The sequence below is a fragment of the Apis cerana genome, linkage group LG3 (genome assembly GCF_029169275.1).
Source record: "Apis cerana isolate GH-2021 linkage group LG3, AcerK_1.0, whole genome shotgun sequence".
In the NCBI taxonomy this organism is placed as follows: Eukaryota; Metazoa; Arthropoda; class Insecta; order Hymenoptera; family Apidae; genus Apis; species Apis cerana.
In genome coordinates, this window is record NC_083854.1 from 6,880,714 (window position 1) to 6,897,488 (window position 16,775).

At 43.9% G+C, this 16,775-nt stretch overlaps 1 protein-coding gene across 1 annotated transcript in view; it reads left to right on the forward strand.

Annotated features, from left to right (window-relative positions):
- Positions 1-16,775, forward strand: part of LOC107998261 (probable G-protein coupled receptor Mth-like 1) — a 147,178-nt gene that overhangs the window by 112,205 nt on the left and 18,198 nt on the right. The window contains exon 5 of the mRNA XM_062072563.1: positions 4,034-4,218. Within this exon, the coding sequence (XP_061928547.1) occupies positions 4,034-4,218 (185 nt within the window). The remainder of the gene's footprint in view (positions 1-4,033; positions 4,219-16,775) is intronic.

Genomic DNA, 16,775 nt, shown 5'->3' on the forward strand with positions numbered 1-16,775 from the left:
AAAGCAGATCGTCCAACTTTTCCGCAACGACCGTGACTTTTTTTCCGCATTCACGGGCGTACCACAAGATAAATAATATCCTCCCCGACCGTCGTGAAATGGGTCTACGCGTAACGATCTTCCTCTCTCTCTCTCTCTCTCTGGTTCCGTATTCTCCACAAGGTATGGCGCGATACCGTCTGCCAAGCGGTCTCTCTACCTCTCTAACTGGCTACGCCGCTAATTGCCGTCCGTATAATTACCATATCGGACAGATAAATATAGGGCTACCGCTGGTATACGTTCTGGCCTCGGCGACAGTCGGCGACGTTTACGTCTCGGCTCTGTATTAAGGTCCACGGGCGTGCGCCACAGAGATATACACAGAGAGAGGGATCCAAGCGGGATGGACGGAAGGGTGGCCGAGACGTTTGTAATTCTACGAATTTTTTCCCCACAACTTTTATTCCTCGGTACAGAGATATGTATATGTATATAAAGTTGTCGAGGTGGCGGACAACTCAAAGGTGGTTGAAACGTGAGGTTTCAATGGGCGTTAAAATGGCCAAACGAGAGAGAAAGGAAGAATGGAATCGCTTCGAGTATTCGCGACACGCGTACGCCTCTCTCGGATACTTTTAATAACTTCAATCCGTGGTTTAACCACGAGAGGCAAGACGATTTGCCCTCGTACAAAGGTTTAATGTGGCTCCTTGCCACCCTTTTACGACCGACCTTCTTCTTCCCCCTCCTTTTTTCCCGTTCGCAAATACGAACGATAAATAGCCACGGTGACGGGATACAATTAAAAGAAGCTATTCCGACGAGTCCTTTGTCAGGATTAAGCCTGCCTCTCTTTCTCTCTCTCTTTACGTTCATTCCACATCCTTCGTGTCTCGCGTGCTCGCCCCGAGATAATAGAACACGTCTCATCGAGAGGAGGATCGAAGAGATCTCCTTTACGCGAATGAAAACCCTTCCCAGGCGAATCCATTATTGCAAAAATAACCTTTATCTCTTCCTTTATCGCTCCGACAATGAATTACACTTTCGAGGATAGATCCGTGTGTAATAATCCTCTTCGTCGTAGAGAAGACGCGGTCGTATCGCGAATCGTCGTACCGTGGCCGGAGAGGCATCCACGATACCTCCTTCCTTCCTACCATGGAAGGAAACGGAAAGGAGGGGAGACGTATAAAAGAGAGACATAAAAATATTTGCCATACGATTGAAGGGGAACGAGGAAGGACGGGAAGTTGTAGCCGGGCATCACCCTAATTTTCCCGGGAGCGATGTTTAATGCGTTTTCCCTCCGTTTCGTTCCATTTTCAGCCGGGACACCAGCGGCCAGAGGGCGGGGGGAAAATTATCGTGGCGCCGCCGCAGCGACGCTCGAAGCGAAAACCAGACCTCCAACCCCCTCTTTTCTTCCGACGCGGGAAACTTTCTCTTCCGACCGGACGGGAGGCAACTAATCGCGCGCCACGACTGCGGTGATGGCTAATTAGCGTTCCCGGAAATGAGTCGTGCCACCGGGAATTAATATCTCCAGCACTCCAGCGGGATCTCGCGGCGAAATTCGAGGCGCCAACTCGAAGGCGTTGAAAACCGAGTTGACAAAATTACCGGTGCCCGGTGTTTTCCAATCTCGAGAAAAAGTATCCTCCGAACTTGCTTTAACTTTGACCAATGTGTAACCAATTCTTTTTTGTACGAAAAGATGAAAATTAAAAAAGTCAGGAAAAAAGTTAACCAAGGACAAACTAGTGAAACGTTAATTGTTATAACGATAATATAACGCGGATATCGTCGCGTAATTTTACTTGAAGGGATATTTCGAAATTAGCGGGAGGCGGAAGTGTTAAAATTGGAAACGGGGTGTAATACAATGATCGAAGGAACCGCTGAATAACAGAGTCGGTTGGAAATTAAGGGGTCGGACTTATTAACGGGACACCGAAATAATTAAATTTCGACGGCCGACCCCGATATTACGAGCAATGACCGTCGAAGCAACGAGGCTTCGTCATTGTCTGGCTAGTTTAACGTCGCTATAACAGCAACATCCCTCCCCTTGTACAGACAGGGGGAGGAGGGGTAGCGCGGCCGAAACACAACGGGGCTTTAGAGCGGAGGGGTTGTTACTCGTAAATCGCACCCTATCTGAACCGACGTCACTGCGGATATGGCAAATGTCGGGCGTAACGACGCGGCTCTATTGTCAAAAAGTGAAAATTCAAATAAAACGGGACAAGCGAAACGCATCGGTGGCGCCAGTCGGGCTGCGAGCGAAACGTGGCCATTTTTGATCACGCGTTGCACAGTATCCTCTGGATGCAGAAAGTGAGAAAGAGGGAGACAGAGAGAGAGAGAGAGAGAGAGGCGAGTTAATTGCTCGAGCTCGTTAATGTAACGTAATATCGGGTATAGGCTATAGCCATAAGTTTAGCTCGCGATCGCGTCCACCAGTGAGGTGGAATCGTGTTCTTTCGCTAATTACCTTCTCGATTATCCTCTTAATCGTCGGCTCGAGTGTAGCTGCATCGATCTCGTGTGTAGAAGGATCCCTCGTCAAAGCGCCAAAACGTATGCTAGATTCCAATCAAACTTTCGATACATATTTTTTTCCACGCCAATTCTTCGCTCTTTCTTTTAACAATGAAAGTAAAGTAAAGATGCGTGGAATATTTAATGGGGAGATTCAATTGCTTTCTTCGAAGCTTATCTTTTTAACGAATATATTAAAAAATAATGCAATAGAGTTATTGAGGAAAAAAAAAAAAGAAAGAAAAGCTCGCAATTTTTTCATAATTCTCAAAGCGCAAACCGTCGTGATCATCATCGCGATTCCTTCGAGTTTCATTTTTCCCTGGACTCGTGCCAGAATCGTGCCCTCTCTTCTCCTTATTGCGTTTCACTTCCTAGACTTTTCGGCTCCGCGGCGGCTGCGGAGAAATTTCAGTTTATGCAAGCTTTCGACGCGAGTGCAGTCGGTGGATTGTCCGCAGCTTAGAGGAGGAGAGCGAGAAACGGGGCAACGAGACGATCTGTCGAAGTTGAAACACACAAGCTTCTTTGAATTGCATAATAACGACGGGGGTCGCCGTCAGGGCTGATGCTAATGGCAGCCAAACTTTCCGAACGAACTCGCGCGCGGAAACTATCGCTCTCTCCTGTCTGCACCCCTTTTATCGAGAAAAAGTCTCGGTACTCGATAGCCGGGAATAAGGGGCCGTGCATTAATTGCATCTAAGGCAATCGTTTTACTGCCTCCTAGTTTTTCACCCTTTCGTAGATTGCTCCGTTTACTACTCCACAGACTTGTTTGCGCCCGTTGAAACGCATGTAGATTACCTTTTGTCGAAGAAGCCTTTGTCGATCCGACGATCGATCGATCTGTTTCGGTGACGGTTCTCTCTTTCGTCGTGATGGACAGGAATTGTGTCTACTTCGTTCTAAAAAAGAAAGAAAAATGCGTTCAAAGTTATATTTGAACGAATGTCGAGATCAAACGATTCTTAATAATGGTGATCCTTTTCGAATCGCAATTTCCTTTAATGATATTGAAATGGATTTCTTATCTTCTCCTGTGTCTATAAAGGAAATTGGAAAAATTGATTTGCATCAGATTATCTTCGAAACTTTTGATTTTTCAAGAAACAATTAAAATTCTATCATTTCTTTTAATATCGTTATGAAGATGATACGTGTATTCTCTTAAATTTATCGACAATTCTAAATATTCCATTGAATTAGAGCCATCCTCGAAACAATAATCCCTCCCCCGTTTTCTTTTCTCACCGCCGCTGATTACGCAAAATGGCAGGCCATCGCTCAGCCGAAAGATCGTTCCGCGAAACCTTTATTTCCGCCTAGCTCTCTAATGGAGCCTCGCTTCTTTTCTCCCTTCCACGTTGAAACTCTACCGCGGGATTGCCGGAGTGTTTTATTGTTCGCGTTCCGTTTAAGCGAGCACAACGATCTCGTGTTTCGTGGCTTCTGCGCGCCCCTCCCCTCCCCACTGACCATTCTCCACTTTCTTTTCTTCTTGCAGGGATCTGAGACCGGCGAGCCTGGAGAAAGGCCAAGAGACCCTCCGACTACGAGTGTACGCCTGCTACGCGTGGGGTGGCCCCCTTCTGGTCGCCGGTTTGGCCGCCCTTCTCGATCATCTTCCGCCCCAACCTCAGTACACGTTCCTCAGACCCCGTTTCGGTGTGAAACAGTGCTGGTTCTACGGTAAGTTCATACTTCTTTCTTCTAATGATAATAATAGTAATAATAATCCTTGCGGAGAGCATCTCTCGAATTTTCTTCTTTGACAGAGAAGAAGAATTTCTTCCGATCATTGATCTTCAAAGGAAACGTCGGTACGCATTTCGGCGTGAAAAAATGCAGGTTCTTAATAAATAATCTTTGCGAGGTCGTAAAGAAGATATTTTTTTCCTCGTTAAAAGATTTCGGTACTTTTTTAAGGCCCGTTTCAGTTTGAAATAATACTGGTTCTACTGAATTCGCTGTTAAAGAGAAAAAAGAAAGAAAAAAAAACTCACGAACTCGTACAGAGAATCCTTCGAATTTTTATCTCGTCAAAGGAGACCTTCGTATTTCTTCGAGGAAGGAGCAGGTCACTGAAATTTTCTTTTCGTCAAAGGAGAGCTCGGTACACGTTTTTTCAGGCCCCGTTTTTTCGACGCGAACAGTGCTACGGTTCTATGTTAAAAAAAAAAAAAAAAGAAAGAAAGAAAGAATCAAGTCGTAGAGAGGATTCTTCGAATTTTCTTCTCGTCAAAGAAAACTCGGTACATATTTCTCAGATTCCTATTTCGGCGCGAAACAGTGCCGGTTCTACATCGAATGCGTTTTCATTCATCTAAAAAAAAAAAAGAAAGAAAGAAAAAAAAAAGGAAAATCCTTGCAAAGTCGCGAAGAGAGAACCCTTCGAATTCCTCTCGGTCACCGAAAACTTTCTAGTTGTCAAAGGAGCCTTGACTTTAATCAAAGCTCCTGGGATCTCTTCCTTTCTGATTACCTAAAGAGGGCGGGAATTCGAGTGGGATGATCCGAAAAGCGTTGGACTCGATGCCAGTGAACAGAAGAGTAATAACCAGAAAATTTCGCGATCGCGAATGTTATTGCGATTTTGCGCTCTTTCGTTTCTTCTGTTTTTCGAGGAAAATCAACGCAGTGATTTTTCAAAGTAACGTCTGGTCGTGGTAGATCAAACAAACCGTTTTCGATATTTTATAAACCGAGAAATCTAAGAAAAGATTAACTGGCGGGGAACAGAGACAGAAGACCGATCGTGGAGGAGGCGAAGACGCATTGCAGATATCGTCTCGTGTCAAAAATTCTTAGTAAAAGTGGGGATCTCGCGTAAGCTTACGTCTTTCTTTGATGCCTCGAATAAGGTGGATACTCGTAATATTCGATTCTTAGAATTACGCACTTTTGTACGAAACTTTCGAAGGATAAAGGCAAAAATCTACAATTCTATCGTTCAATTTTTATAAAAGATACTTTCGAACGTATTACCGCGGTCTTGGCTCGAAAGGATTAAAGTTACCCAGGATTAACCAGAGCTCAAGCGGGATTAAAGTAAGTTTTAGGATTAAAGTAAAAATTTAGCACGCTCGAAGCTTGTAAACCCTCTACAATTTTATATGAAACACGTGTAACGATACGCGAAACAGATATTAAAAAAAAAGAAAGAAAAAGAATATGAGAGGAATATTTAAAAATTTGATCCGAAAAGAAAAGAGACGAAGCTGGATCGTATATATTGATTATAGAGATCGGATGGCGCCAATGAGACGGTGCTTCCAGTGATGATAATTAATCCGCTCTGTACGAACACCGCAAATTAATTCGATCGCGTCACACACGACTTGATCAGTGAATTAATTTCCGTCGATGCATGAATACGAAACCTCGTGGATCCCAACCTTTCTCTCTCTCTCCCTCTCTCGTTCTCCGGTTCTGTCCTGTTGTTCTCGAACGACAGTCGGTGGCGGACTTGCTGACATTAGTAACGGATCAGTAGCACAGACGGTAATGGAGCCTATTATCGAAAGTAATACAGGCTGGGAGGAGGACGGTTAACACGTAATTCCCTGTGATCCGATTATTCCGCTAATTAATAGGACTGGTCAATCGTGTTCCGGGGCGCTGATTAAATCGGTTTCGTTAATCGATGGATCGATCGGCTAGCCGCGTATTAATTGCTAATCAAGCACCCGTTTGCGGCTCGCTCCTCTGCCGTCTCTGCGCCAAGTGAAAAAGTCGTTTCACTCCGAAATCTCCCCTTTTTTTGGATCAGTCGATCGGTGGAAATTAATATTGCAATTTGTTATATGGATAACACGTGTACGTAATTACACGATACATCTACTTATTTTTATGGCATCGCTTCGGTACGTGTAAATAGATGGTGCATAATTCTAGCGTTAAGTGTTAAATACAATTATGATACGAAAGAGGAAAAAGTAAATCCAAATTTCTTGTAACGATTAATTTCAGATTTTTTAATTTATAGTTGTTCCAGCTATAAAGAAACGTCAATCGAAGGAAATCGAAAATACTCGATACAGAAAATTAAGATCCATATTTTATTATGACTGTCAAATACTTCACGAAAGAGACGAGTTATGATTATCGCCAGATCCCTCGTGGCGCCAACGATTCGAAACGACCACGCGCTATCCATAAAAAGAGAACACTATGGATTCGTTAAATCCATAAATCGTAATTAAACGATGATTAAGAGACTGCTCCCCCCTCCTTTAAATCTCGATGATTAAGGAAAAAACGAAGGAGGAACGAAGGAAAGTCGATGCGGTGGCTAATAGCGAACATTTCGTTAAGAGGATTACTCCATGGCCGAAATATCTCGTTATAACGTGTGTATATACCCACATTTTCCATTTCCCTTACTCCCCCCGAGCACCATTACCTCCCCCGGGGCCCGGCATACGTATGTATGCACAAGCATCGTAATCAGTTGAGATAAGAAACAATGGCACACGGTATCAGGAGCCGCGTACCGGCAGGCGCAGGAATACTTCGCTAAGAGGATTACACGAATTGCAGATGCGTTGCCGAAAGATTGTATTTAAGTATGGGGCAGGGTAGCCGAATAAGAAGATCGATACTACCCCCCAAAATACGTTTAATACCTCGAATCCCTAATAATAACCCCCCTCCGGACCGGACCACCAGCTTTCTATTCGTGTACACGCGGGGAATAGAGGATAATAAGGAGGTGAACGGGGCGATGTCGCGTCTTTATTCGCGGCCACGATTTCAGCCTATTTAACGAGCATCCCTCCCCCGTAATCCACATCCACTGCAACCCGTAATCCGACGAGCATACTCTCTCTCTCTATCTTCCTCTCCGCTCGTACGAAGCAGTGCAATTCTCCCCGCCACTGGTCCCGTAAATACTCGTTTTAAACAGTGTGCTACTACGTCGCGTATTAATTTCCCGTGGTCGCGATATTTATCGACGCCGGCCGGAGGAGTTACGCACACTCTCTCCCCCTCCCCCTCGATGATTAATATTTAGCTTTTATTTCCTTTGACAAATAAACGTTGCCGGTTGCGTGTATTTTCGTTTCGGTTTCCGCGCGAATGATTTTCGGTAATAAAAACGGCCCACCTCTCCATCTCTCTCTTCGTTCGATCGGCTTTCTCCCTTCCTCTTTTTTTGTTTTATCGATTTCTCGAGTCCTCGATTACAGTTCCACGCGTAATTTTAGGAGAGTCGGAGAGTTAAAGAGGGATGTTCTCGAAGGGGAAGTTGAACCCGAACTCGTTTCTGCAGTGGCGGAACGGTGGATTCTTGGAGCGACGCCATCGCGAGATCCCTGATCTCTCTCTCTCTCTCTCTCTCTCGTTCGTTTACTCGCCTTTTAGTCGATCTTCATTAGTCCCGAAACTGTTTTCAGCGGTAGAGAAATTGAAACTCGCTCGGTTGCCAAGTACAGATGATATCGAGGCGCCTTTTCAAGTAAGCTGCACGGCGAGGCTCTGGCCCGAGCGGCAACCAAGATAATATTAGATTTATCGTCAAGAGCTCATTGAAACGCCAACAGTGGGAACTCGACGCGACGCATTGTGCAACGTGGGCTGCGGGAACACCACACGGAGCCACCATTGAGAAACACAATCAGTCATCAAGCATGCGGCCCATTCAAAACACACTCGACTCGTGGAACGCTTGTGCTCGATGTTATTGGTAAATATACGAAGCTTGTTGGAACCACTCTCGAGTTAAACATCGCCACGAGTATGCCGCCTCTTCGCGGCCGACCTACACCGCGGCTACATTAATTGCATCGCGACGGAAGATCCTTGTTTATATATCTCTCTGCCCCAGTAACTTTGCCTCGTTTACTCAAATTTACACGCAATCGCACACGGGACGAGACGAGTGAAAAATTGAAAAGATGATTCAGAAATGTTTAAATATCGTTATGTCTTGTTTTGTTCGGATCGAGGAGGTAAAACAGACTTGCATTATCCGCGATAGATTCAAGTCCAACGATTCTTCCGAAATTTATATTCCATTTAAATGGATCAACGTACGTATCAACGACATCCCTATAATCGATCCTCGTACGACGATACCAAGCGTACACTGACAGATTCAAATCCCGAGTATGGAGGATTCTTGTTAAGAGAGACGATCGAAAGCAGGTAGACGAGAACGGCGCGTCTTCGTGTCACGTAATCGCGTTGGGGTGGACGTGGAAAGAAAGAGAGGAGGTGGTGCACTCAAACGTGTCAATTCGCTGGCCCGACCACACGCTCTTTCTCCCTTTTTCGCGCAAATAAAGCTAAGCTGGACAAAGGAGTGGGCGTATAGCCGGGAAAACGCGTACGGGAAATAGAGTCGTAGCCGCTGTGTGCCGCTAAATCAGGATAATGGTGCCCCATGGGAGGCTGCGTCGTACTATCGCGAGTTGTTACGTCCTGACACAATGCTTTTGCACCGGTGCCAGATGAAGGGTTCAGAGGGACAAGGCAGCAGGGATACTGTTCTGCAACGGACGTTACCCTCTTCTCTTCCTCCCCGTGTTTCCAACTCTTTTCCTCCATTTCTCTCTCTCTCTCTCTCTCTGTTACTCTTTCTCTCGCAATTGTACGCGATATTCCCTAGTAGAGGTCACCATTGTGTTTTCTCGCCTCTCTTCTTTCGCGGCTTCTTGCGGTCTACCCGTTGGAATCGAATTCAATGTTTTTGCGCCGACGATCGATCGATCGCTATCTAAATTTCGTTGTTGCATAGCTTTCGCGGTTCACGGTTAGTGGGGGATGGTTATTGTTGCGGTAACGGACGTGGATTACTTCTTGCAGATGGATTAGATTTAATACAGTGTGGTTGGGAAAATAAGAATAGGGAAACCGATTTAACCGTTCGAACAAATTTTTAAAGTGAAAAAGGAATCGTACAAAAATTCTGTTTTAAGAGAGTGATAGAATGATGAAAACTGAAAAATCGTATAGTTTTAAAAAAGGAGGATATTTTTTTGATCCACGAAAAAATCAAATATAAATTTGCATAAATATCTTTCTTATGCGTCGCATCTTCCATTAGATATTTTTAAAGATAAAAACAGCAACATATTTATCGGAAACATCGTAATAGACCTTAACTTAACGCGGCGAATCTTAAAAGCCTCCCCTCGATGTTTCTTCCCATTTGTTGATCGCCTGCATGCTTCCTCTTTCGCACCTTCTTCACCCCCGCATTCTTTCCACTCTCTCCCCGTCCTACAACTCCTCCTCTATTTCGCGTCTCACTCCGTCTGCTCTCTCTGTTTCCACGGTGCCCTCGTACTTCATCCCCTCCCCACTCTCCTGTCACTCGAGCACAACCCATAACAACGTGGGCCGAGACGATGGGGTCGGGAGATAAACCTGGCGCCAGCCAGTCCAACCCCTTCGACCGCGTGGAAACACTGTTGGAACTTCCACGACCCCCTTTTCAACCCCTTAAGTGTATCGTTACCTTCCACCCTGAGATCAAGGAACACCGGTGAACACACGGTGCAAGCGTTCGTTTCTGCGCCCCGTTTCCAATGCATAAACAGCGTGGAAACAATTTCCTTCTTACCGTGACTTTTCGACCCCCTTTTCGCGGTCGGTAATAATTGTCTTTACAGTCTGCTCTTGCTCTCGAAGGAATTTGAGTAAGATAAGGAAAATGTTTAGCGTTTCATTTATAAAAAAGTTTTTCGATACGAACTTGAGAGGTTCATCACGAGACGAGATGTTTTAGTTATCAGCGGTTTCGAGATTAGAAGTTTTTTTATCCGCTGAGAGAAAACATTTAAATTCTATCATTGTAACGAATATCATTCGACTTTTTAATTAATTAAATCCGCTACAAGTATAATAAAAATATCGTTCGTATCGGGTATTGAATGAATCGATCGCAGACAATTAATTCCTAATTACTCGAGGGATCGAAGAACCGTTTTTACCTCCTCTGTGCAATTTTTCCACACAAAAGAGAGAACACGCGGGAGAGTTGTAACGCGAGACGAGGAATAAACCGATGAATGAAAGGAGGACGGAAGGAAAGGGGGGGAAGACAGTGTTCCCACGAGGAAAGGTGGTGGAAGGATGGGTGAATAAACGCGGGGACGTAAGAAAACTCATTTACCGGCACACCGAACATAGGATCCCGTGCTTCAAAGCCGAGTCTCTGGTATTCGAGTCACCCCTCTCTCGGTGCACCGGCATTCTGGCGTTCCGCCGCGCCCCATAACATCGTAGCCCCGAAACGATGGGGTAGAGAGATAAATCTGGTGCCAGCCAGTTCCAACCCCAGCGTGCGAAACTCCTCTACCCCCTTTTCTCTAAGCCTACTACTAACTAGCGCGCGGACCACTGCAACGCACACGGCCGAGTGTTTAAGTAGCTTCGAAACGACCCAACCCCGTACGTTATTACTGCACCTGTACACTGTCGATCCCTACTTTTTGTGCTTCTCTTTTTTTATCCGTTTTCCTCGAAAAGGAAAAAGCCGAATGGAAATTTTTGATGAACGGAGTCGTTGAGAATTTTTCCAAGAATTATGGGAGATAAATAAGAATTTTTTCGGATATTCGATTCAATTTTTCATGCTGTGATATAACATCCGCGAGAAGAGATACAATTATCGCGAACAGAAGGATATCTTTGGAAATTTTCGGGGTAAAAAGGATCTCTTATTCGCCACTTTGCATCGAGATTAGCCGAGCCCCTTTTTTTAAAGGGATAACTTAGCACGTTCTCAGTTTTCCAACACGCCCCGCCCTCCCCGAAAAAAAATAGTGAAAAAAACATGAGAACGCGGCAAGAGGAGACACGTTTCGGTGGCAGTGGCCTCGGCGGAATATTCAACTAACGTTCGCATACATTAGAATGGTAAATCTCCAGGCTATCCTCCGTATCTATGCAATCTCATGCCCCTGGAAGTTCGGCACGGGTTGGAATGGCGTACACCGAAACGATAGGATTAGAGAGATAACCTGTCCAACTCGACCGTGCGAAACGCCATCCCTAACTCCGCGCCACCCCACCCCACCAACACACCCTCCAAATAACGGACGCGCTTGTCGCGCGCCGTCCACCGATATTTATTATATCGCTTCGGTCAGGGCCGCAAACTCTTATTGAAAGACAGCGCCGTTGAAGAGACTTAACGCGGGATTTGCTCGCGCTCGAGTGGCTTCGACCGGGATTTAATTAAGAGAGGAGAATTCCGTAAGAGAGTGTTTTTTTTTTTTTTTTTAATTTCCGACTCGGATACACGTTAATAACATTTGAATTTTAGATACAGTTGTAGGATTATTCTGAACGGTATTCTGTGAGGCGATCGAAAGATATATATATATACTATAATTTATAAGATACGAAGAAATGGAAAAGGAAAAAAAAAACACAGTATAATGGTCTCATAATAATTAGATAAAAACGTGCAATTTATGGAAATATGAAAAAATTTTTCTTTTCAAATTACTTAGGATAAAGCAGTAATTCTATTAACAGTTAAAAGTATACGTGTTTTATCTATTCTCGAACTTAAAAAAAGGAGAATTAAAAGAAAGAAAAAAGAAATATTCCAACGATAAAGTGAACGCTTCCGCTTCCGCTTTCGCGTACTTAAAGAAAAACTTAAGATCCGCCAGTTAACTATACGAGAACGTTAAACGGGGATATAATACGTAACTGTGAATGAAACGAGCGCGTGTAATGCGATTAATAGGCGTGATTGTGCGCGATTAAACGAATCGGCTCGTTTCCTCTGTAATAACAGCGGCGCGAATAATGAGCGACTGAAAGAAAGAAATAAATAAATAAATAAATAAATATCCTTTGTATTCGCCGCGTGGACAAAATGGAGGAGCGGAAAATTGAGAATTTTATTCGGAAGAATTAATAACGACCCGCGTTAATAACCGAAACCGATCGATTTATATCGTTTCGACGACGATCCATAGTTTTTGAAAAATTGGCGAATTAAAAATTGACTATATTAAGAAATTATCGGATTTGCTCGGCCGCACGCACGCCTCGTTACGCTTTGGAGAATGGAAGATGGAGAGATCGATCAATGATCGAGAGATAAGGAATGAAACGAACCGCGTGAAGATCGATATCGAAGCAAATCGTTGTTGATAACGGTTCGTGAAAACGTATCCTGAATGAAGCGAATACTCGAGGGGCAGGTTCGCGATTAGGAGGAATCACTGGTGAGGAAAAATTGGAGGGAGAAAATTAACAAATGCTAAAGAGTCGTGATGGCCCCTGCTCTATTTATCACGTACTCTCGTTTTATTGGAGACTTGGAGGTCGCAATGAATACTGGAGGGTAGGAAGGAATTTTCTTATTGTCTTTGTTTTTTTCGGGGGATGTACGTACCGGGATCTGGCTTGGAGGGTGTTGCGAATCTGTGATCGCTTTGAGAATTTTAATCAATCCTTTCGATAGGGAGAGAGTGATAGCAATCTTTGCGCTTTGTTAATGCCTTTGTTAATTTATCACGGCGATCTTGAGGCGGAGATTCACTAGGGTTTAGTCATCGATATTTTTCTTTTTTTTTTTTTTAAATAGCGCGTGCTGGATCTGTAACACGTGCGCTATCTTCGAGATGACGAAATGTGTTTGGTCAGAAAAGTTTTAAAACTGTATACCATTGTTGTCATAGTTTCTCTCGACAACTGACTCATTGAAGTTTAACGACACTATCCAGATAATAATTATCGATGTTAACATTTAAAACTTTTTAATTTGTTGTTTCTTCGATCGTTCAAGAGGCACGTAAGACGCTGTTAAAATAAAAGATTGACGATCATAATCTTCTTAGAAAAGAACAAATATGAGGTATCGAGTAATTTCAAAAAAAAAAAAAATTCTTTACATTCATTTTCATAACTTCGTCGACTACACGTCGATTATTTCAAATGTCAGTTATCGTTGCATTTCGAGGGCACGGCATATATTCGTTCCTCTGTTAAAATCCCCCCTAAAAATCGAGCGAACGAAGCAACCGGAACAATGGACGACAGGAAAATTTTCTAGCGTAACGCGTATAAATAAAACAACGGTGAAAATCTACCGCGAGGCAGGGAGTAACGCGAATTCGTTTTCATTCGCGTCTGGAAAATTCGCGGAGCGATCGGTTTTTTACGGAGGGGGGATGAAGGGGAAATTTGTTGGGGGCGGAATCGTTGGCCGATACGCTGATACAAGCTCGCGCAATCACTTTCGATTATCTGAAAAACCGTCGGTGATTAAAATGACGCCGGCCGATAAATCCAATCCGACCGAGGAGGAGAAGTAAAGGGGAGAGGGAATCTTTGAAAGATTCGAATTCCATTCTTATGCGAGTGGAAAAATGCTGCCTAATTATATAATTCGACAAGGATTCGCGCGTTTTTTTTTTTTTTCTTTCTCTCTTCCCTCTCCTGTTTTCAAATTCCTCCGCGCGTTGATTTACGCGCGACCGATTTCCGCCGCCCAGACGCGCGCATACCGCGTAATTGATAAAGCGAGGAAAGCTTGTTGCCACGGCATGGGAATGTCGCCCGTAAATCCTGTCTCCGATGATCCGGAAAAACAGCACCGATTACAATGACGCCCGCCGATAAATCTTTGTCGACTCTTCGTCCTCGAAGAGGGATGATACCATTAGCGCTCCGATGAAAGCGCCACGTTGCTCTCTTTCGTGTATTTCCTCGCGTTCGAGATACATTGTCGAGGACATTTGACCGAGTTGATTCTCGAGATTACGATATCGTATAGAGAGGAGAAACTGTGAAAATAATTTTGACTAAAACTAGGAGATTTAAAAGTAAGGTGTGAATTAATTTTCAAGTGTAATAAAAAAAAAAGTATTTAACAAATACTCGAAACAAACAAGCGATAAATCTCTAAAGGGACGGGAATTAATTTACACATCAAGCGTTTCACGCGTTTCACCTCCTTCATTTTCGATGGTTCCGCGATAAACATTTTTTTTTTTACCCCGCTACGAGAAGCAGAACGCTACAACGATAATCGTTGAACGTATTAAATCCGCGCCCCACCGACACCACCGCTGAATATTCATTAACGATTTGTTTCTCGTTACGCCGCTGATCTATCATAATCCCGATTTGCATAGCGTGAAAAATCTGTTTGTCGTGTTCCCGCATGCGATCAGCCGAAAAACCAGCCCGTATTAAAAGGATAAATCAACGACGGCGAAGGGGGGATACGGGTGGAGCTGGGGGGAGGGTCGACGAGGGATGATAGAAGGTGACACGCGGCGCATGCAATTGATCTCGCGAAGCGTTTTCCACGCCGGACTAATCGGGTTTGACCGCGCCGCCTCCTCCCGTAAAGTATCAAACGGCACGCGTCGACATAATTCACTTATGTTTGTTATGGGTTGCCATGGAGTGAGATATAACCTGGCCGAAACAGCTATTGTTGGCGACCCGCCAAAACCCAGCAAATATAGACGGCCGTTTCGCTCTCTTCTACCACCCCCGTAAGATTCGTAACTCGTTCGTTACTCTCATCCTTTTTCTTTCTTTCCTTTTTCTTTCCTTTCCCTCCGACACACTGGTTTACTCGCGGGCTCCTCCCCCCTTCCTCCGTCTCTAACAACAGATTCTGCCTTTCTGTTTACCGGAAACCGCTCGGTAAAAATAAAGTTGGCTACCTGGTCGCGCTCCGTAATTTAATTGGATTAAGCCGAGTTGATAATAGAAAATGTTTTTCTGGCAAGAGTTTCCACTGGAAATGGAGAGACGTGTGTTTTGACGTTGCTCTTTTTTTTCTTTCTTTCTTTTTTATTATTATTGTTATTATTATTGTTATTATTGTTGTTGTTATTATTATTATTATTTGCGTGATTCGCGTTGGTTTGTTGTTTGTTAAAACAGAATTTTCTGGTTAGAGAGTTGTGAAATGGAAAGAAAAGATATTTTAATGTTTTTTTTTTGTTTCAAATTGAATTATTGCGATAAATCCGCAAGTCCATCGATAAAAGTGCATTAAGGAAAATTAATTCGAAACAAAAGCTACTGTATTGTATAGATCCCGATATAAAGAAACTAGGAAGAATTGAATACTTCCCCCAGAGATCTATCTCTATCCCACATCATTCCAAACGAAATCCATTTAAATCCAACTCGTCTTTTCCATCGTATCCTCCTCCTCCAAAACAAAGAATCGAAGAATCTGATTAAAAACGCGCGGATCCATCGACTTATAGCAAAATATTATTTCTCCCTCTCGGCGGAGCAAACAAAATCCATTTCGAGTTGCGGCTCCCGGATGATAAAGGTTATCCCCCACGATCCTCTCCTCCTCCTCCTCCTCCTCCTCCCCCCTCTTCCAGGAACGTTGCAGGTAATCTTGATAGAAAAAGTTTGGCCAAGAAAACCGGACGTTCCCTCGGTAGTGGAGTTCTCCACGAAGGAAAAAAAAGTTGTTGAATTTTGGCTCCTCGCGAGGAACGGGCGCTGAATTTTGAGTCGACGAGCCATCCGACCGAGATGAAAAAGAGAAAAACGAGAAAGGAAGGAGAGAAGGAGGGAAAAAGGAGAGGCATAACGCGTCCGTTTTAATATTCCAGCTCGCGTCCGGGGCATTTGGCTCGGTTATACGAGACTCGAGGTTTCGAAACTTTCGTCACAGTTTCCTCCTGTTTGAATTTCCGCGCGACTCGCGGATCCGCGTTGCCTCTGATCGATGCGACGATACGATTCGACTTCGTTAACTCGGCTTTTGGAGTTTGGTTACGTGGTGGATGAATAACGGGGATCGTTGAATGCGAAGGAAAGAAAAGTGGATGGAGGGAGGAAAGGAGGGAGAGAATGGATGAGGAATCGTAAAATCTCTCTTTGTTACCGCCTATATTAATGTTAGAATGTGATATTGAAAGACAAGAACGGTATTACATATTTAATTACACGCTAGGGGGATGAAAAGTGTCGTTTCTGGGCGAGTCGAACTTCTGAGCGTTGGGAATAAATTTGAAAGGGTGTATTAATCGCGCGAGAGGGAGGTTGATGAAATTAAGGTTGTAACAAGATTCTGCGAAGCCTGGAAATAAATCATCGTCGCATGCAATATCATTTCCCATTTTATAAATCCGATGTTGGAAATTATGATTCTCAAGGTATATTAAAAATATTGTTAATTTATATTGTAAAATTTGATACGAAATTTCAGAGTCAGAAAATAAATATAAGTACACGATGTTGATGGAAATTCGATGTTTATTAACTCAGTAGAGATAGAGCTCTAATTA